At 43.5% G+C, this 20,970-nt stretch overlaps 3 protein-coding genes across 4 annotated transcripts in view; 2 read left to right on the plus strand and 1 right to left on the minus strand.

Annotated features, from left to right (window-relative positions):
• Window positions 1–911, plus strand: part of LOC138625762 (calponin homology domain-containing protein DDB_G0272472-like) — a 21,454-nt gene extending 20,543 nt beyond the window's left edge. Inside the window, exon 31 of the mRNA XM_069706897.1 lies at window positions 1–911. This exon is cut by the window's left edge and continues 266 nt beyond it. The gene's annotated coding sequence lies outside the window, so the exon portion shown is untranslated.
• A 224-nt stretch (window positions 912–1,135) lies between these two features.
• Window positions 1,136–10,669, minus strand: LOC138625752 (clavesin-1-like). Of its 2 annotated transcripts, XM_069706884.1 has the most exons (9): window positions 10,312–10,669; window positions 7,655–8,558; window positions 7,032–7,202; window positions 6,683–6,801; window positions 5,792–5,966; window positions 5,602–5,712; window positions 4,885–5,111; window positions 4,343–4,417; window positions 1,136–4,254 (listed from the first exon to the last, which is right to left on the minus strand). In XM_069706884.1, the coding sequence occupies exons 2-9, from the start codon at window positions 7,754–7,756 to the stop codon at window positions 4,026–4,028; spliced, it is 1,209 nt and encodes a 402-aa protein (XP_069562985.1). In that variant the 5' UTR covers window positions 7,757–8,558; window positions 10,312–10,669; the 3' UTR covers window positions 1,136–4,025. The 2 variants fall into 2 exon arrangements, with proteins under 2 accessions (XP_069562985.1, XP_069562987.1); XM_069706886.1 differs by having other exon boundaries at window positions 4,167–4,417; window positions 10,312–10,666.
• A 2,886-nt stretch (window positions 10,670–13,555) lies between these two features.
• Window positions 13,556–20,842, plus strand: riok3 (RIO kinase 3 (yeast)). The gene is made up of 13 exons (XM_069706894.1): window positions 13,556–13,855; window positions 15,789–15,904; window positions 16,154–16,302; window positions 16,393–16,500; window positions 16,611–16,720; window positions 16,804–16,947; window positions 17,030–17,157; window positions 17,520–17,702; window positions 17,921–18,080; window positions 18,479–18,559; window positions 18,653–18,742; window positions 19,145–19,258; window positions 19,783–20,842. Exons 1-13 carry the CDS (start codon window positions 13,820–13,822, stop codon window positions 19,894–19,896), a joined length of 1,533 nt encoding a protein of 510 aa, XP_069562995.1. The 5' UTR covers window positions 13,556–13,819; the 3' UTR covers window positions 19,897–20,842.
• Window positions 20,843–20,970: the final 128 nt, after the last annotated feature.

The raw sequence follows: 20,970 nt of genomic DNA on the forward strand, positions 1-20,970 counted from the left end.
TGCCGAAGGATCGTCAGCCTGAAGGATGTGATTAAACTCGTGTATTTTCCCCCGTTGTTACTACTGACCCGACAACAAGCTCCACTCACGCGGTACTTCTTTCAGCCCCATCTAGACCCGGTTCTGTTCCCACAACAACAACAACATGGATTTCACGTTTTAATTTGTAGCTCTGAGAAATGAAACCGTCTCCAAACGTCCAGAAACCAACCGGAGGAATCTCGTTAGAAACGTGATGAAGGACGACGCCTCGACCGTCCGCGACCACTTCGCACTTCGTCCGTTAATCCAGGCGGGTTTTTTCTCGGTTTCATTCTTTCATCACTTTTGCACATTAACAAGGTAACACAAGATGTTATAAAAGATGATTTATATTTATATTAAAAATAAAAACTGCAAAAAAATTGCAAATATGAAGAAGAAATGTGTGTTTTCGTTATTTCTTGAAGCAGCTGTTTGTGTTACAACCCTGTTAGGACGCAGTGTAAAATGTAAATAAAAACAGAAAGCAATGATTTCCAAATCACATAAACACCTATTTAATTAAAAATAGACCAAAGGCAACTTGTCAAATGTTGAAACTTGAATTTGATGGCAGCAACACGTCTCAAAAAAGTTGGGATAGGGTCAACAGAAGATGGGATAAGTTGCGTAACACTAAAAAACATCTGAGAACTAATCAGGGAGAACTGCATTAAAAAAAACACTATTCTGGAGTGGAAATCACTGCATGGGCTCAGGAACACTTGTGAAAACCATCGTCTGTGAACACAGTTCATCGCTGCGTCCGCAAATGCTGTTAAAACTCTCCAAAGAAGAAACCAGATAGAAACATGATTCTGTCCCAACTTAGGTTTTTTTTAGATGTGTTGCTGACATCGAATTCAGAATGAGCAGATATTTTTCATAAAACAATAAAATGTCTGAGTTCCATCATCTGATATGTTGTCTTTGTTCTATTTTCATGTAAATATGTGTTTACATGATATTCAAATCATCACATTCTGTTGCAGTAAACCTCAAACAAATCAACACGAAAACATAATCGGAATAAAGAAAACGGAAGTCTCACCGTCCTGTTTTCCTTTTCAAAATAAAAGTCCCACTTTGAAATAAAGCGCACTGCGACCACCGCGATGGTGTAAATGTTTACTTCTATACATTCATTGAAAGGAAATACATTACATTACAGTCGAGTGGAGATCAGATCACTGCTCAGTGTAGCCCTGATGATGAGTCAAACACACTGCAAAAAAAAATATGACAAACTCGCCAAGTCGCTCTTCTTGGTTGATTTCTTTTGTTTTTTTTACAAATATCATCAACCTGCACATTAAACTGAAGTCTGAGTCATTTCTCCGGCAGGAAGTGATGATAACTTCAACTATCTCAGGATAAAATTAGCCCAGTGTGTCACTTTTTTTTTTTTTTTTTTTGCAGTGTGATAATACTTTAGTAACAATAATATACAATCTTCAAATAAGTTGGATTGAATAAAAACAATCTTTGCCTTCACAGCAGGAGAGGTTAAAGGTGAGAGTTTGGCATCCTGTGGTGTCGTCACAGCAAGAACTTTTTCACTCTGGTAGAACAGTTGTTGTTTTTCATTTCCATGCACGTGAACTGCCGTCCGGTTATATTGTCGGTGCCGAGTCATCGTGGCCACGTATGCAGTGCTTTTATTTTGAAATACTTGTGCAAAGTTGGTGTAACTTAACGCGAGCTTGTTGTTGTACCCCCAAAAAAAAAGGTGAAAAATATTCTACCAAAGTGAAGTTTTCTTTTCATGTCGTCCGACTAAATGTTTCCGCCTCCAACGTTTTACGATTCAAAAGTGAGTTTTTGTTGCCAAGTTATAAAAAGATTTGGCTGAAATCAAAGTATTTTCATTCTTATTTAGATACACGACGCTGATTAACAGGTGAAAAACATTCAAACATTTCAAGGTATGGTTCCACCAAAAAGGATTATCTTTAAACTCAGATTTAAATTTAAGATTTAATTTTGAAACTTTTCTTTAAAGCTGCACTATTAGTTTTTTAACCACTAGGGGGCAGCACATCAAGCTGTAAAAAATAAAAAAAATCTGCCGTCATTACTCCACGTAGGCTATGTATTGTTTTAGTTTCACTCTTTTAGCTCGCTTTTGGTCTCCATCAGAGTGAAGCGACTTTTTGGGGGATTTCTCTCATCAGATCCAACAAGAAATAAAAAACCAAAACCAGCAGCTGAAGGACTGATTGCCATTTCAATAATATTTTGGTTATTGCAGCTTTAAACTATTTTACCTTTGAGAATATGTCATTTAAAAAAAAAATTATTTTTTTTCCTGTTTTTGAGTTTTCTTCAGAATCAGATTAATCAGGTGAAAGTTTTCTGAACATCCATGAATACGTCGTAAACAACAACTGCTGATGAGGAATTCGGCTAACGAACTGAAACCATGGCAACACATTACTTCCTGTTTACATCCCTGGAAGCATTGTGGGAGCTGTAGTTCCAATTATTCCCTCAATAGGCAAAATCAATAATAGAATGATAAAATGTGTTGAAGGTTTTTAGATTGAATGAACTCTAAATCTTAGTTCAAATGAATCCTTGTTGGTGCAACGTGATCTCAAATGGTTCTTAATCCTATTTTTGATTGTAACTGTTTCGTCTTTCCGTCGTCTTCTTCGTGGCTGAAACTGGCGGCGTGACGTCGATGTGTTCTCTGAGGTTTTAAATATAGTCTCACCACATCCCGTCAGGCTTCAACACGTCCGATTCCTCCGGCTTTTTGTTTGTTTGTTTGTTTGTTTGTTTGTGACTCGACTCACAGAAACATCAGTGTTGGATGTGACGGCGGCGAAATGGCGAGCTGTGGACATCAGGACCGACGCTGCTGGCTCAGCTGGGAGGCATTGGACGGCTCAGAGACAGGACAGACTGTGTGTGTGTGTGTGTGTGTGTGTGTGTGTGTGTGTGTGTGTGTGTGTGTGTGTGTGTGTGTGTGTGTGTGTGTGTGTGTGTGTGTGTGTGTGTGTGTGTGTGTGTGTGTGTGTGTGTGTGTGTGTGTGTGTGTGTGTGTGTTTGTTTGTTCTTCATCTTCATGAGGACCCATGTGAGTTGTCCAACGTGGTAGTGAGGACATGTCTGGATTGTGAGGACTTGTTGTCATTTTGTGACTTGAACTGTTCCATACCCGTTTGGTACTTCCTGTCAGTGTCTCTGACCTGAAACTGAAACTGAGCAGAAACTCGAGAGCTTCAGTTCCACCGGGAACGTTTAGTCCGAGCTCCAGTTGTCCTCTATCAGCTGTAGCACGCTAGCAGGGTTAGCGTTCAAAGCTGCAGAGTCCCACTTCTCGTTCTGATCGTCCAGAACTTTCGACTGGACCTCAAACTTCATTGTTAAGATGAACTTTTTATTGAATTTATTTAACACCTAAAAGTGTGTTTTCTTTTCGACCGTCTGCAGCGTTTGTTTTCCTGAACGGTTACTTTTAGAAACGTACACAATCAGACACTTCTGAATATTATTTATGTTATTTTATGCGTCTTTTTGTTTCCTTTGCTGCATCAAACCCTAAATGTTGTGTCCATTTGTTGGACAGTTCAACACATTAAAATAAAAACAAAATGAACAATGTTTTAAACATGAAGATTGAAATGTGTCCTTTAGTCTGTTTTTCCTTTAAATATAACAAAGTTTTAATTTTATGTTTCATTTAACCTGCTAGAGAATTTAATTGTATTTGTATTATCTGCTGTTAATGAGGGTCCTCACAAAGATAGAAGGGTGTGTGTGTGTGTGTGTGTGTGTGTGTGTGTGTGTGTGTGTGTGTGTGTGTGTGTGTGTGTGTGTGTGTGTGTGTGCGTGTGTGCGTGTGCGTGTGTGCGTGTGTGCGTGTGTGTGTGCGTGTGTGTGTGTGTGTGTGTGTGTGTGTGTGTGTGTGTGTGTCCCCTGTTCAGGAAGTTCAGTCAGAGTTCAGGTCAACAGGACGAGAGGACGCAGGTTAAATCCAGCAGCTCATACTGAGTGTGTTAAAGTGGGTCTTTAAGAAGTGTGTTGGAGTAAATGTGTGTGTGTCTGTGTGTGTGTGTGTGTGTGTGTGTGTGTGTGTGTGTGTGTGTGTGTGTGTGTGTGTGTGTGTGTGTGTGTGTGTGTGTGTGTGTGTGTGTGTGTGTGTGTGTGTGTGTGTGTGTGTGTGTGTGTGTGTGTGGTGTGTGTGTGTGTGTGTGTGTGTGTGTGTGTGTGTGTGTGTGTGTGTGTGTGTGTGTGTGTGTGTGTGTGTGTGTGTGTGTGTGTGTGTGTGTGTGTGTGTGTGTGTGTGTGTGTGTGTGTGTGTGTGTGTGTTCAGTCCAGGGCCAGCAGCGGTGTGCTGGTCTCTCTGTCCGTCTGTCGGAGAGTTCCTGCTTCCACCGCCGACTGAGACCTGAAACACAAACAGCTTCTGGTTTTCCAGCTTCCATCTTTACGTTAAAGGATCATTCTGCTTTATTTATTTCAGCCTGCTGTTTCGTAGAGATTCAGAGAGACGAGATTAAAACAGTCTATCGAGGTAAAAAGCTCGAGCTCCCTGAAACCGTGACGTCACCCTTCGGTTTGTAGAGCAGGAAGTGACCATATTTGGACGAGCTGGGGGAGGAGCCAGCGGTGGATCTGACCGATCTGATCGGAAACCTGACGATACTACGTCCCGCCCACCGATAGCTGTAACCTGACTGCACCGCAGGCCTGTCAATCAAACAGACACGCCCCCAAAAACAGGTCTTCTTGAATCTTATTTTCTAATGAATGAGGGATTATGAGGACGATCAGACGTCATTCAAGGAAACACAGCAGGATGAAATGAAGCCGAATGAACCTTTAATGTCATTTCATCACGCATCTCCTCCTCACCTCTTCATCATGTCCTTGTCTCCTCCTCCTCCTCCACAGTTCTCCCTGACGTGCAGGGCGTCGTAGGTCAGCGTGTACTCGGTCTCGTCGTTGTAGTCGGGTCCGAGCAGCGTTCGCGCCCAGATGCCCATATCGTACGGCGGCAGCGTCCCGCCGAACTCCGACGGCAAGCACTCAGGCTGGATGAGCTGGTGGAGCGAGTTCAGGTTGTTGCCGTGGAGGAAGATCTGAGGAGGAGGAGGAGGAGATGGGAAAGGAGGGGAACAAGAGGAGAGGAGGGAACACGTTCCCTCAAAGAGATTTGGATATATTAGATTCATAAAAACAGTACGGACGGATGAGGGGAACATGGGGTCACAGTGACTTTGAACTTTGACCTTTGCTCTCCAAACTCTATTCAGTTCATTCTTGGTATTAAATTAATTTTCTTGCCAAATTTGAATAAATTCCATCCAAGTGTTCCCGAGATATCGCGTTCATGTGAATATGTCTAATTGGGGCTACAGTGACCTTGAACTTTGACCTTTGCCCCCCAAATTCTGATCAGTTCATCCTCGGTATCAAGTGAATGTTTCTGCCAAATTGGACCAAATTCCCTCGAGGGGTTCTGGACATATTTCCCCCTAAACTGGATCGGAGGCGTAAAAACAGAAAACAAATGGAAAGACATTACGAACAAAAACAAGAGTAAGATGGAGGATGGAAATATGTCTTCACCCGTTTCCTGGTCTTGTCCTTGAGGAAGGGTTTGATGATGGTGTACATGGCGTGAATGTACCAGGGCTGATTCACGAAGTGGATCCCTCCGAACCGGGCCGGGAAGCTGTCCTGAGGGGACGAAGAGGAGACGAGCAGATTAAAGTAAACTCAGACTCGCGGCCGGATGTTTTCCGCCGTCAGCGTTTACCTGAAGACCTTCGATGGCCAGCTTCAGGATGTTCGGCGTGAGCTTGGACGCCTGTTTGAAGGAGAAGTTGCTCCAGTCGATGATGAGGATAAAGCCGTTGATCTGCAGCTCCGGGTTTTCGATCAGAACCTCCAGAGAGAGCAGGATGGCCCGCAGGATGTCCGTGAAGGAGTTCCTGGTGGAGACAGTTGTCGGTATTAATCAGCCGGTCGATAGTTACAGCGAGCGTGACCGGCCTTCGGTCTTAACTACCGCTCTGGACTCGTCTCTAGTTTAGTCGAAGAACGGAAATGACTCATTAAGCTCTTTGTGTTTCCAATCAGTGCAGCGACAGATGAGTGTGTGTGTATGTGTGCTTGTCTATCCATCTTTCTGAGGACCGATGTCCGTTTTAGACCTTGTGAGGACATCGTGTTTCCGGTCTTCTCTTTGCAACCATGATTTTTACAAACGTTTGTTTTCAGTCTGTCTGAAATTAAACATCTGAAATGGAGATTTTGCTTGCTGGTATTCAGGATCTCCATCCAGAGATGATTCCTCAGCAAAATTCCTGAAATTTCAAATAGAGCCAGATCGTTGATCGGTTCTGAGATTAATCAATCGATCTCCTTAAACTGACAGAACTTCGGTCAGACTCTAAAATCAGTCGGAGGAAGATCGATTGAGGGTTCAAATCTGTGAAGTGTCAATGAGAGTCCTCAGAAAATATAAATCAACAGAAATATGAAATCATTTCAGTATTTTTAAGCTGTTTTCATCGTTTTATGTCAACGTAAGAATCGATTTTTAGATCGTCCAACTGCGAAGTTGTGATAGCCATTTTTTTTGTTCTTGTCATTTGATAGATTAAACATTTTGTGAACGATAGATAGAAGAACGTCGGTGCTTCACCGGCTCTGGTCCCAGTTGGAGGCGAACAGGATGAGGATTTTTCGGCCGTGTTGGTCCGGAGTCTCCAGCACGCCGGGGAATCCGTCCATCAACGCTCGCTTGATGCCGGGATCGTCCACCTGGTCAACACAGCAGTCACAACACGTTCACCTCAACACATGACAGATCGCTGACGGAGGGAATACGACCGCAGGAAACGAATAACAAACACTTTGAAGATCCACAACAGAGTCGGAGGCTTTCCTCCCTCCGTTGGTTAACCGCCGTAAAGGTCACTTCTACCGTGTCAAACCAAAACACGCTGCGACCTGTCGTTCAAAGTGTTCAAACCTCCAAAGCACAGACGAACCTTGAAGCTCTGGAACATGTCGAGGTTCTGCTGTCTGAACTGGAAGTACTGAGCCAGCAGTCTGAAGGTTTCCACCTGGTCGAACTTCCGGGCTCTGAGGAAGCGGAGGATGAAGTCGTCGTCGGTTCGCAGGAAGCCGATGTCCGGCCTCGTCACGATCATGTCGCGCACCTTCAGGACGCAGACGAGACATTTCAAACAAGGAATAACATCCTTCAATATGAAAACCAGAACAAACATTACAACACAGTCCAATTCACAGTGGAAGCGTCCTTCGCTCCAGAACTGAAGTCGGTGTCTTTATGAGGATTATTCCTTCAAGATTATTCGTTCGCTTCCTTTCCAGCACACGACTGAATATCGCTCCAACGTTAGCTTCACTTATTTCTTGGTCACATAGTTTCTGATTTCAATCATAATTCCACAAGTTTTCAATAAAACTCTGCAGACTACATTTAAAGACGCCCGGTAGAGTTCAAACGGAGGAGGTGCAAATTTGAACCAAATGTTTAAAAAGAAAATCCAGATTTTCTACTTTTATGTGACTCTTAAGAGTTTTTTGTTATTTTTAGATGAACAAACGGCACCGACTCATTTAGCGAAGCCCTGAAGGCGCCGTTTACCTGCTGGATGTCCTGATGCAGCGTGTCCGGGTTTTCGTTCAGCTCCAGCCGAGCCTTCTCCGTCGTCTCGGCGCTCAGGCCGGCATGCAGGTGGGTCATCATGGAGTCCGGCTCCGGCTTGGTTCCCCAACGTCCCAAATGAATGCAGTTCCCTTAAATCCACCTGCAGACGTGTCCGAACACTTCCAACCTCCGAGTCCAAGACGGATTCTAGATTTTAGGATCCAAACAGTTTTTGTTGTTGAGTCTTTGGTGGCTCAGTTCTTTAAACACTTCAGTCTTTGCCCCTTTTTTTTTTTAATTTTTTTTTTTAATCTCTAACACAATCGTATTTGCTGTCTTTGTTTGTGACGTCTTTGAATTTCCGATTTTCATAAAGTAGCGAGCGATTCACAATTCTCCGTCAGCAGAGGACAATCGTGTTGCGTATGTTGTACAATCCGCTGGTTTGTTGTCCAACGGTCGCTGTGTTCTCGTTACATCGTCGTCTGAAGCTGAAAGTCTTCTAACTTTGGGTGGAAAAAAGAGAATCAGTTTTTTGGGGTTTTTTGGGTTTAAAATGTTTCAGAGACCTAAAATCTCGGTCATGTTTCGATTCCCTTTATTCTTAAAAAAATACAATCAGGTAAACAGACAGTTCTGTGAATGTCAGAGAAAAATTGGCATATTTTTTTTGTCCTAATTTCCCCCCCGTTCAGCTTCCCTCCTCCTCCTGCTGTCGCTCATCGCTCTGTCGGGTTTTGGTTTCAGGGTTTTATCGGGCCGCGTCGTCCAACCTCGAATGTTTCTTCATGTTGAGGCCGCTCGGAGTCGGACGGCGATGAGTCCCGTTGTTCTGCACTCGGTCGGACGCTCGGGACGAGTCGGTCAGTTAAGGCAACTTGTTCCGAGGGAGGACTTTAACCTGGAAGAGAGAACAGATGAAGAGTTACCATCCATGAAACTCTTCAACGTGATCAAAGACTGAAACCATTGAACATCAGAGCCTGAAGTACAACTGAGGTTCAGCTTTTACCAAATAGCAGATTTTACATCAAACTGTGTAAACAGTCAACAGAGAACCTTGAAAGTCTTCAGAAAGTCTACGACGATGAAGCGACGAGCCGGGCGAGGTGTTCTGATGACATCACGTTTCAAGAGGGGCGGAGCTTCACCGTCCGAGACCGAAGAAGTCGTCAGGTCAGGAGACACCGGGTGGGTTTTCTTGGTGTCACCGTGAATTGGTCCCCCAGAGTCAGACTGTCAACACCGAGTTCCACCGGGACCTTCTGAGCTTCTGTTCTGGCTCGTAGTCTTCAGGTCAGTCTGGGTTCGGTGCTTCCTGTTTTAATATCTGTCTTGTTTTATTTCCTGCCCTTTGTATGATTGTTAAATTCATCTGTCCCTCGTTGTCCTTCCCTCCCTGCTGTATTTAGTCTGTCTGTTCTTCTTCTGTTTTTGTCACTTTGTTTCAGTTTCCTGTCTGTTGCTGCGTCTTTTAAAGCCCAGAGAACACTAATCACCTGAACAGTGGGCGCCATGGCAACAGGCTTCTCCAACATGACATCACGCCGGCTCACAGCGCAACGAACACTTTCTGTTCCCCCAAAATCGGATGTTTCTCTGCTCCAGTTTCAGGTCTGTGGTGAAATCAGAAATGTTCACGTACTGGTAGATTGACAATCGGTCTGTAGGATATTAAAATATAAAGCTAAAGAAAGAGTACGCAATAATTCAAATCACGGAATCATCAGTACAAGTGATCGGTCGTAATTGTTCAAGAAGTAAATACGATTCGATTAAAAGGTGGGCTAGTTTTTAACCTGTCCAACAAACTGTGTCCCCTAACGACCCTGAAGCTACATTTTAAAACTAAGCGTCCTCTAGTGTTCGAATAAATAACGACTCAAACGAGGAACACGGTTCAGGTGACGTCTGTATAATGAGAGTTTTTCCATGACAACAACAAACGAATTATCAACAACTTATCACTTATAAATTCTTTTGTAATCAATGAAAATATCTTCCTATGATATTAAAACACGGAGGCTCATTTATGCCAAAATGTTTAAAAATATCTGCATGTTTAAGGAGTAAACATGAGAAGAATGATCTGTGGACACTTTGCTCTCCACCAGACTTCCTTTTCTTTTTTTTTATTGCAGCTTCTTTGTCTTTTTACTTTTTCCACTCAACATTATTTAAAAAAAAAACCTTCATTTTGTATTCCAGCTTTTAACATCTGGGAGGGAGGGGGGTGGAGGGAGGTCGGTGGCCGCAGCTGACCTCCTGCCCACCCACCGGCCTGCACCCCCCTCCCCCATCCCACCCCCAACCCCGCCCCCAGCTCGTCCCCATCTGCCACTCGCATTAATTGTGTCAGATGTCGCCGGATCTGTGTGTCCACTGAGACATCGTGATGACAGAAAGCCGGAGACACTCCGATGTCCCGCAGGAGCTCCATGTTGTCTTCCAGGAGGAGATGTTTAAACAACCAACCCGAGCAACGTCTGAATCTTTGATGATCAAAGTGACCCTCATCATGTGAAGACAAGTGTCCTCCGGCAACAACATGCAGCAGCATCCTCTAAAACAAGTGAGCACCTTTTATCGGACATCTGCTGCAGTTCTGCGGCATTTTAGCGTCGTTTTAAAAAAAGAAAGAGAGAGAAATGTACCTGACAGGACACCGAGCTGCGAGGTGAGCTGCGTGAAGCCCGGCCGTCCTGGTTGGCCCGCGGTGCTGATGCTGGGGACGGCGGCGCTGGAGGAGGAGGAGGAGGAGGAGGAGGAGGTGGCCATCGGAATCCCGCGGACAAAAGAGATGTGCGTCAGATTTAACGAAAGGAAACGTGCAGAAAAACAAAAAAGCCAAAGAAATAACAGCATTAAACGTCCCGGAGGCGTCCGAGAGGATGAAGCCCGTCCTTGTGAGTCCGTGTGGGCATCGTAACGCGCGAGGAGGAGGAGGAGGAGGAGGAGGTGCGTTTTCACTTTGTGCTCCGAGAGAAGACGTCAGGATGCTCCGACACAGTCAAGTCTGTAGAAAGAACCACACCGCTTCCGGTCACTATTTTCAAAATAAAACCCACAGTGACCAGATGAGATTCTGGCAGAAGTTAATTTTAACGCAATACATTTGACTCCCTCTTGAGCAGGACTGTTTCTAGTCTGTATTTCTACTGCGTTACAACTCTTCAAGTATTTAAGTTACTGCTAATTAAACAGACACAACAAACACAAGTGCACCAATATTATAAGTGAGCGCTTTTATTTTTTTGTTACTTTAAGTTGGCCTATATTTTTATGCTAAAACTGAAATTGAAAGCTATTTTTTTCTTAAATAGAATTTCAAATTAATGCAGTAAAGTAAGAGTGACTAGTGTCTGTTTGTACATATTACTGTACATCAATGAATACGTTTCTTTCTGACTATTAACTCAGCCTTTTTTTTTAAATAAAAAAATACATACATTTGTGTCTAAGGTAGACATTTGAGTACTTGTTCTGAGTGCTATGTGCACAACTTATTGTCCATCATTCATATTTATATTATTTCCTTGAACTGGTAAATCCTGTGCTTTTATTTTGAAGCCCCACTCCTGTGACTTCCGCTCTCGTTCATGTAAACACTCTGAGACTTGACACCTGGACGCTCCAGCCTGTTCTGATAGTGCGCGCTCCCGACTCAACCTGGACAGATTGTAGGTTGTACGGGCACGTGCACGCTGGTCGGCGCACGCGGGTACGCGCACATCCTCATGGATAAACTGGGTTACGTGTTACGACCTGTCCTGTTTGATGTCCGTTTTTCATTCAATTGTACATGAATGTGTTTATCGCAGCTCACATGGTTTCTGTTCATAATTACTCACACACATTTGTACAAACGTATTTATTGAAAACGTTTTGATCGCTTTGTACTGTCTGTTTACTCTTTATTTATAAACATGACCGTTTTGTACTGTCTGTTTACTCTTTATTTATAAACATTATCGTTTTGTACTGTCTGTTTACTCTTTATTTATAAACATTATCGTTTTGTACTGTCTGTTTACTCTTTATTTATAAACATTATCGTTTTGTACTGTCTGTTTACTCTTTATTTATAAACATTATCGTTTTGTACTGTCTGTTTACTCTTTATTTATAAACATTACCGTTTTGTACTGTCTGTTTACTCTTTATTTATAAACATTATCGTTTTGTACTGTCTGTTTACTCTTTATTTATAAACATGATCGTTTTGTACTGTCTGTTTACTCTTTATTTATAAACATTATCGTTTTGTACTGTCTGTTTTCTCTTTATTTATAAACATTATCGTTTTGTACTGTCTGTTTACTCTTTATTTATAAACATTATCGCTTTGTACTGTCTGTTTACTCTTTATTTATAAACATTATCGTTTTGTACTGTCTGTTTACTCTTTATTTATAAACATTATCGTTTTGTACTGTCTGTTTACTCTTTATTTATAAACATTATTGTTTTGTACTGTCTGTTTACTCTTTATTTATAAACATTACCGTTTTGTACTGTCTGTTTACTCTTTATTTATAAACATGATCGTTTTCTAACACATAAATGATCTTTAATCACGATACTGGTACAGAATAAATAACCTTCATTTATGGTGCAGCTGTACTTGTTTTTTCTATTCACATTTAAGAGCTGAAATCAGAATTAGAATTTTGTTTGGAAAATGATGATGATGATGATGATGATGATGATGATGATGATGATGATGATTATTGTTGTTTTTCTATAGATTGCAACATGTATTAATCAGCTGTCAAACAATAAAAGACCTCCAGCTTTGGAGAGGCTTTTATTGTGAAGGGTTAAGTTGTCTTGTTATCGTGGACTGCGGTGTTTCCGGTGTGCTGCGGTCCGCTGTGGGGTCTCCTCCTCGGTGAAGACTCCTCCCTCCTTGGTGAAGACTCCTCCCTCCCTCCTCAGTGAAGACTCCTCCCTCTTTCCTCAGTGAAGACTCCTCCCTCCCTCCTCAGTGAAGACTCCTCCCTCTCTCCTCGGTGAAGACTCCTCCCTCCTCGGTGAAGACTCCTCCCTCCCTCCTCAGTGAAGACTCCTCCCTCTTTCCTCAGTGAAGACTCCTCCCTCCTCGGTGAAGACTCCTTCCTCCCTCCTTGGTGAAGACTCCTCCCTCTCTCCTCGGTGAAGACTCCTCCCTCCCTCCTCATTGAAGACTCCTCCCTCTCTCCTCGATGAAGACTCCTCCCTCCTCGGTGAAGACTCCTCCCTCTCTCCTCGATGACGACTCCTCCCTCCTCGGTGAAGACTCCTCTCTCCTCGGTGAAGACTCCTCCCTCTCTCCTCGGTGAAGACTCCTCCCTCCCTCCTCGGTGAAGACTCCTCCCTCCTCAGTGAAGACTCCTCCCTCCCTCCTCGGTGAAGACTCCTCCCTCCCTCCTCGGTGAAGACTCCTCCCTCCCTCCTCGGTGAAGACTCCTCTCTCCTCGGTGAAGACTCCTCCCTCTCTCCTCGGTGAAGACTCCTCCCTCCCTCCTCGGTGAAGACTCCTCCCTCCTCGGTGAAGACTCCTCCCTCCCTCCTCAGTGAAGACTCCTCCCTCTTTCCTCAGTGAAGACTCCTCCCTCCTCGGTGAAGACTCCTCCCTCTCCTCGGTGAAGACTCCTCCCTCTCTCCTCGGTGAAGACTCCTCCCTCCCTCCTCGGTGAAGACTCCTCCCTCCTCTCCTCGGTGAAGACTCCTCCCTCCCTCCTCAGTGAAGACTCCTCCCTCTTTCCTCAGTGAAGACTCCTCCCTCCTCGGTGAAGACTCCTCTCTCCTCGGTGAAGACTCCTCCCTCTCTCCTCGGTGAAGACTCCTCCCTCCCTCCTCGGTGAAGACTCCTCTCTCTCCTCAGTGAAGACTCCTCCCTCTCTCTCCTCGGTGAAGACTCCTCCCTCCCTCCTCAGTGAAGACTCCTCTCTCCTCGACCTCCCTTCAAACCTCCAGTTTATCGTCTTTACTCCTAAACTTTTTCTTTCGTGTTTTCTGACGTTGTTTTTTCGCGGTTTTTATTTTCTCGTCTCGTCGCAGAAAGTTTCGGGTTTTTTTTTTGTGCCGTTTTTCAGGACGCCGAAGCTCGCTAACGTTAGCTCACAGGCTAGCCGCCATTCACCCTCCGGAGGAAAGAATCGATTAATCGCTGTGGTGACTATGGATCGAACAGGAGTCACGGCGGGATCACCGACGGTAAGCGGCTCCGTCGTTTAGTCGTCGCGTCGCGTTTGTTTTTAACGTCGCAGAACTACTGGAGCCGTTGTTAGCATTTAGCATTTAGCGGCTAATGCTAGTTGTCATTCAATATGGCCTCAGTGACGTTTCGTCTCCTTTTAAAGTTACTTTTAATAAACAGACTCAGGTTTATTATTATTATTATTATTATTATTATTATAGAGGCTCCGACACAAACTAAAACTACACACACATAAAGCAGGACTCAACATTACCACGTTATGGTCGTTAAAATAGTGTTAAAATCAATAAATAACAGTCAATAAAATAGATTAAACATCAGGGATTTAAAACGATTTAAAATCAATAAATAACAGTCAATAACATAGATTAAACATCAGGGATTTAAAACGATTTAAAATCAATAAATAACAGTCAATAAAATAGATTAAACATCAGGGATTTAAAATGATTTAAAATCAATAAATAACAGTCAATAAAATAGATTAAACATCAGGGATTTAAAATGATTTAAAATCAATAAATAACAGTCAATAACATAGATTAAACATCAGGGATTTAAAATGATTTAAAATCAATAAATAACAGTCAATAACATAGATTAAACATCAGGGATTTAAAATGATTTAAAATCAATAAATAACAGTCAATAAAATAGATTAAACATCAGGGATTTAAAATGATCAAATGACTCCAAATTAAAGAAACACATCTTTTAATTTCCTTTAAAAAAAATAGAGTTTACAGAGTTACAGACTTTTAATATCAGAAGATGATGACATATATATTTTTACATTTTCAATCTTAATATTATGGTGAGAGAAAAGTTTTTTAAATGCTTGACTTCACTAAAAGTGGATATATGATAGTTTAAAGTATTTCATTACAAGTACTTAAATAAAAGTACAAATGTTATTTGTTTTTTATAATACATGAACTCCTCACTCACTGCATTGTGTAAAATAAAACTTGAACTATCTAAAGTTAAAATGTAGTGAAGTATAAAATACAACATTTTCCTGACAATATTCAAAGTACCTTAAAACATTGTACTCTGCAGATCCTTAAATGGTCAGAGATGTTTCAGGAATTATAAAAGGAACCACAAATACTTTTTTTTAATTTATTCTTAAAAACTCTTTATTGTGTTTGCTGTATAATTTTGTGTTAATAAATGTCCTCATTAGCAAAAAACTTAAAATCTGGACTGAGTTTGACTTGAAGTTTGTCCACTCGTTCAGACATGTCTGGACATGTTCCTCAGCTTCTCCTCCTCCTCCTCCTCCTCCTCCTTCATGACTCACAGTCAGCTGGTCCATAATAACACAAAATAATTCCCCTCATGAATCGTGTTCAGCGAAGATCTGCTCCTGAACACGATTACTTCTAATCAGCAGCGTTTTACTGAAAGATAAAATGATGTTTACCGTAGAACAAGAACTGAACAGGTTCTTTAGACCTCAGCAATACAGGTTTATATTTAATTATAAAAGTTAAATAATTCTACTATAACTGAGAAAAAGAAAAGAACAGATGCACCAATTTAGATTTAATTCTGCATCAGAGGTTTTATAGAAATAGTTATTTATTCCAACAACTTTATACGTGTTGTTATTGTCAATTACTTGCTTAATTGAAAAGCCTTTAATTAGTCGTGGCTCATGCATCAGTGCTGTTATGTGTGTTGGTCAGTGGTCACATGACCAGTACGGACCAATGAACTGTCACCTGTCATCTGAGCAGGTTAAAGACACACAATAGGAAACATGGACTGGAAACCAAATGCAGATATTAATCAAAAATCTCTCAATAAGTTTAACATACATTTAAACATTAAGAGGCAAAGTAACATTTAAACCTTTTTAACTCCGCTGATGTGTTTTTTAACTGCCGAACTTCTTGATGATGTGATTGGGTGGGGGGGTTTCAGAGCCCGTGGGCTTCGGCGCCGCCGCCGGCTCCGTCCTGCTCGCTGGCTGAAGTGATGAGCGAGCAGCTGGCCAAACAGCTGGAGGAGGAGAACAACGCCTTCCCAACGCTGGCAGAGTGAGCGCTATATCTTTCTTTGACTTACTTCTTTTTTTCTTTTTTTTCTAATTCCTGCAGTTTAACTTCACTTTACTTTAAACTTCACAAATGACTTTGTAATTTTTTTTGTCCAAAATCTGCTGCAAAATTAAAACAATCAGAAACAAACTTGAAGTATCTCTGTGTTGCTCTTCTGCAGTTTATTCTGCAGTATGTTAAATTATATTTTTAAAGAGTTAAAGATCGTATTTTATTCCCGTGTCTCAGCGCCGCCGCCGACCTGCTGCTGGAGGGCGACGCCCCCTCCGACACCACCAGCGACCTGATGCTCGCCCAGATGCTGCAGATGCAGTTCGACCGCGAGTTCGACAACCAGCTGCGCCGGGAGGAGAAGAAGTTCAACGGGGACAGCAAAGGTAGGAACGGGTGGAGGAGGAGGTGGAGGGGGGCGGGGGGGGACAGAGGTCTGAGAGCAGGCTTCTGATTGGTCGGTTGTTTCTGCTCAGTGTCCATCTCCTTCGAGAACTACCGCATGGTGCATCCCTACGATGGCAGCGACAGCTCGGAGGACGAGGTGGACTGGCAGGACACCAGAGACGACCCCTACAGAGCCGGTGAGGACGCAATAACAGAAACGCCAATCACAGCTGTGGAGCTGCTTCTTTTATTCACTGTTTAAGGTTTATTAAGTGTTTAACTTTTTTTTTTTTTTTGCGTGACTCAGAAAAGCCCCAGACGACGCCCAGGAAGGGCTTCACCGGGAAGGGGAAGAACATCACCACCAAACACGACGAGGTGACCTGCGGCCGCAAGAACACGGCGCGCATGGACAACGTGAGTCCTCCTGTTGATGAACCCTCCAGGACCCTCCTCTGCCTCCACTACAGCGTTGGTTTGTTTACTTGTTTACGCTGCAGTTCGCCCCGGAGGTGCACGTGGGCGACGGGCTGGGGATGGACCTGAAGCTGTCCAACCAGGTGTTCAACTCCCTGAAGGAGCACTGCCACAGCGAGCAGCGACGCAGCGCCCGGCTGCACGACAAGAAGGAGCACTCCACCGCAGTACGTATCCCCACGCCGCTGCAGGAGAAGATGCACGGGAGGTGCTGGCTCCGCCCCCTCACTCAGACACCTCCTCTTTCAGGAACAAGCCGTGGACCCTCGAACTCGCCTGCTCATGTACAAGATGGTGAACGCCGGCGTGCTGGAGAACATCAACGGCTGCATCAGCACCGGGAAGGAGTCGGTGGTGTTCCACGCCGACGGGGGGAGGTGAGGGGGAGGAGGGGAGGAGGAGGGGGGCAACATAAAAAAAAGTTTTTAATTTACTGGAAATTTAAAAAAAAAAAAATACATACAAATTTATCTGGAAACTCCATTGAGACGTTTCTTCAGACGTCAGACTTTCTGTAAAGTTCACAAAGTTCCAACTTCTGGTTTCATTTCTGCTTTTCATCAAGCTGTAAATAATGCTGAGTCATGAATCCTGGGTCTCATCGTCTTCATGGTTTCCCTGATTTCTGTACTTTTTGTGTAAATTCTTGCATTTGTGTGTGTGTGTGTGTGTGTGTGTGTGTGTGTGTGTGTGTGTGTGTGTGTGTGTGTGTGTGTGTGTGTGTGTGTGTGTTCTCCAGCCTGGAGGAGGAGCCGGTCCCGGATGAGGTGGTGCTGAAGGTGTTCAAGACGACGCTGAACGAGTTCAAGAACCGCGACCGCTACATCAAGGACGACTACCGCTTCAAGGAGCGCTTCAGCAAGCTGAACCCGCGGAAGGTCATCCATCTGTGGGCGGAGAAGGAGAAGCACAACCTGGTCAGGTAACGGCACCCTGCTGCTTTCATATCAATCCATCCAGCTGCACTTGATACTGCAGCACATTATAGTCGCCTCAAAATGAATGAGGGTCAATGTGATGGAAACGTGTGTGTGTGTGTGTGTGTGTGTGTGTGTGTGTGTGTGTGTGTGTGTGTGTGTGTGTGTGTGTGTGTGTGTGTGTGTGTGTGTGTGTGTGTGTGTGTGTGTGTGTGTGGTAAAGGATGAGGAAGGCGGAGATTCCCTGTCCGGAGGTGGTGCTGCTGAAGAAACACATCCTGGTGATGTCGTTCATCGGTAAAGACCACGTTCCCGCCCCCAAACTCAAAGACGCCATGTTGGGCTTGGAGGACATGAAGGACGCGTACCACCAGGTCCTCCACGTACGTACGCACGCCGACAGGAAGCACACACACACACACACACACACACACACACACACACACACACACACACACACACACACACACACACACACACACACACAATAAATCTTTATTTTATTTTGTTAGATTCAAATTCGATCCTTAATGTAGTTGCAAAATAGACGCTCTTATTTTCTTGATTTCTGTTAACTGGTGACTTTTATTTTGGTGAATATGTGACCCACCTTAAACTAAAGTAAAAAAAAAAAAAAGACAAACTCTCATGATGTTTTACTGCGAAGCATTCAGTGGTTTTTATTTTAATTTGTTTATCTTCAGATCAGTTGAAGAACTCTTTTTCTTTCACAGTTCATAAACTCTTTTTTTAAGGTTTCTTTTTCATGTCGTGTCCTCAGTTGATGCAGCAGCTTTATCAGGAGTGTAATCTGGTTCACGCTGACCTCAGCGAATACAACATCCTGTGGCACGAAGGGAAGGTACGACTCCACACCTGTCAGTCATCATCCTCATTCATATCTTTATTATACTGACTTATTCATCTTTTACTTTTACCCCCCCCCCCCCCCCAGGTGTGGCTGATTGACGTCAGTCAGTCCGTCGAGCCGACTCATCCTCACGGCCTCGAGTTCCTCTTCAGGGACTGCAGGAACGTTGCCACGGTAACGGTCACTCGGTTTACTGTCCTCTGGGTCCAAAGAAATAAATAAAGCATCAAACCTGTCATTTCAGAAGCAGAAACTGATACCATTTTTTTTTAAATGCTTAAACAACAAATAATTTAAATGTCAGTAAAAGTGATAATTGATGACGTGTTGCAGCTCCAGATGTTTGTCATGTGACCAGTGTTTGTTTTTGAATCATCAGGACCCGACTGGTGATGAAATAATCTTTTAATATTACTTCAAACAAAAATCATTACAACTTTAATTCAAGCGTCTTTTAAATCAGTTAAAAACCACCAGATAGATGATAGATGAACATGTTGTTGTTGTTGTTGTTGTTGTTGTTTTGAGTCAGCTGTCGGTTTGAAGTCTCCGACTGAAACCTGTCTGTTGCTTCAGTTCTTCCAGAAGAGAGGCGTGAGTGAAGCCATGAACGTCTTCGAGCTGTTCAACACTGTGAGCGGGCTGAACATCGCCGTGGGCGACGAGGACGAGGCCGAGTTCATCGCCGAGGTAACGCAAAAATAAAATAACTGTCCAACTGAAGAATTAACTTATTGAAGGAGGTTTTTTCTGAATTTTGTTATTCAAGGATTTATTTTTATTTTTATTTTTCTTGTTCATTATTATTATTCTTAAAAATAAATTACCCTTTTTGGTGGATTTAAAATACTCAAAAACTCCTGAAACTTGACACAGCTGTCCCTCCTGGGGAAAAATTACATATTTTAGTGGTTTCCGAAGTGGGCGTGGCCAAATGGCTCGCTAGCGCCCCCTAACCCGCAGCCCCGACGGCTACATTTACCTACTTGCCCGATATTCGGTGGACATGTTTATCACACCCAGATGTAAAAATAAGTCTCTTGGCACCATGACCTAATCTCAACAGGAAGTCCGCCATTTTGAATTCAGTCCGCCATTTTTGACATTTTTAACGAACTCCTCCAGACTTCGTCGGACCGACTCGGTTATCAAAATCAACGTTGTTGTTTTTTTCTGTACGATGTGTTGAGTAACGTGCGTCTGTGCTCGGACAGATCGTGGCGTTGGAGAAGAGGAACGAGGACCACGTCCAGAAGCGAGGCAGGAAGACGTTCCCGACGTCCTCCGAGGACGGCGATCCGCCTTTGAAACCCGACGCCGACGACTAACGCCCGCCCGGCTCGCTCGCTCTTCACGACCCCCCGCTGTGTTGAAAACGTTGGAGATGAACGGGAGGTGGCCGCCGCTACCTCCCCCCTCCTCCTCTCCCACCACCACCCACTGCCTCCTCTGAGCGGGCCGGGCGGGAGCGCCCCCCGCTGGAGGACGGGTGTCACCGTGTTGGACGTTTGAAGTCGGACCTTCCCGCCGACGTCTCGACCTCCGTGTGTTTGTGTAATAAAAACTGGACCTCGATCACCAGCCGAGCTCCGTTCAAAACTCTTTACGTCGTCATGGAGACGTCTCCTCCGACGTCTTTCGGGGGGTAAATTAGCTCCGAAGACGATCCGAGGCGGCGTTTAAACGAAGAGGAGGAGACGGCGGGAAAAAGATTCATTAAAAGGATTTAATCATAAAAATAAAATACGATATCAGCAGTTATTTAAATCGTCCTGCCAACAAATCGAATCTGCAGCTCCAAATTATTGTTCTAGAGTTGTTTTTTTTATAGTTTTTCTGATAAAACCAACGTTGCAGGCACACGAAGCTCTCAACGAGGTCATCTGCTGTCATGATGGGATGAGCGAGGGCAGGGGTCAAAGGTCACGGCGGTTTGCTTCAGTGTTTTGCGGAAGCCAAAAGCAGGAAGTTAAAGATGATATTTAAAGAAACGTTTTATTTACTGGATTATGAGACGAATGCAGATGAATTAAAGTACTTAAACATTGTCATTAAATGATGAAAAAAGAAAGGGAGGCTTTTTAAAATGCTTGCAGAGAAACGATGAGACGCGTGTCATACAGGAAGTCGTCTTCGGGCACTTATTGCAGTTTAGTGTGTTTTTGAGTTTAACTGCTAAAATGATGTCGAGTTTTAACATGATGTTGGTTTTATGGCGCATATTCTGATTAAATTACATTAAATTGTGAAAAAAAATTAAACTCCTGTCGTCTTTTATTTTGTAAGAGCAGGACTAAAGTCTGTTTCGGTATAAACACGTGACTGTTTTTTTTTTTCTGGATTCTGCTCGAAACTAACAGGCACGTGATCTACACTGTCACATGACTCAACGTTAAAAACAA

Source organism: Brachyistius frenatus, unplaced genomic scaffold (assembly GCF_029030835.1).
Source record: "Brachyistius frenatus isolate BFR_SWC_R1_liver_20210118 unplaced genomic scaffold, ASM2903083v1 Contig_65, whole genome shotgun sequence".
NCBI lineage: Eukaryota > Metazoa > Chordata > Actinopteri > Embiotocidae > Brachyistius > Brachyistius frenatus.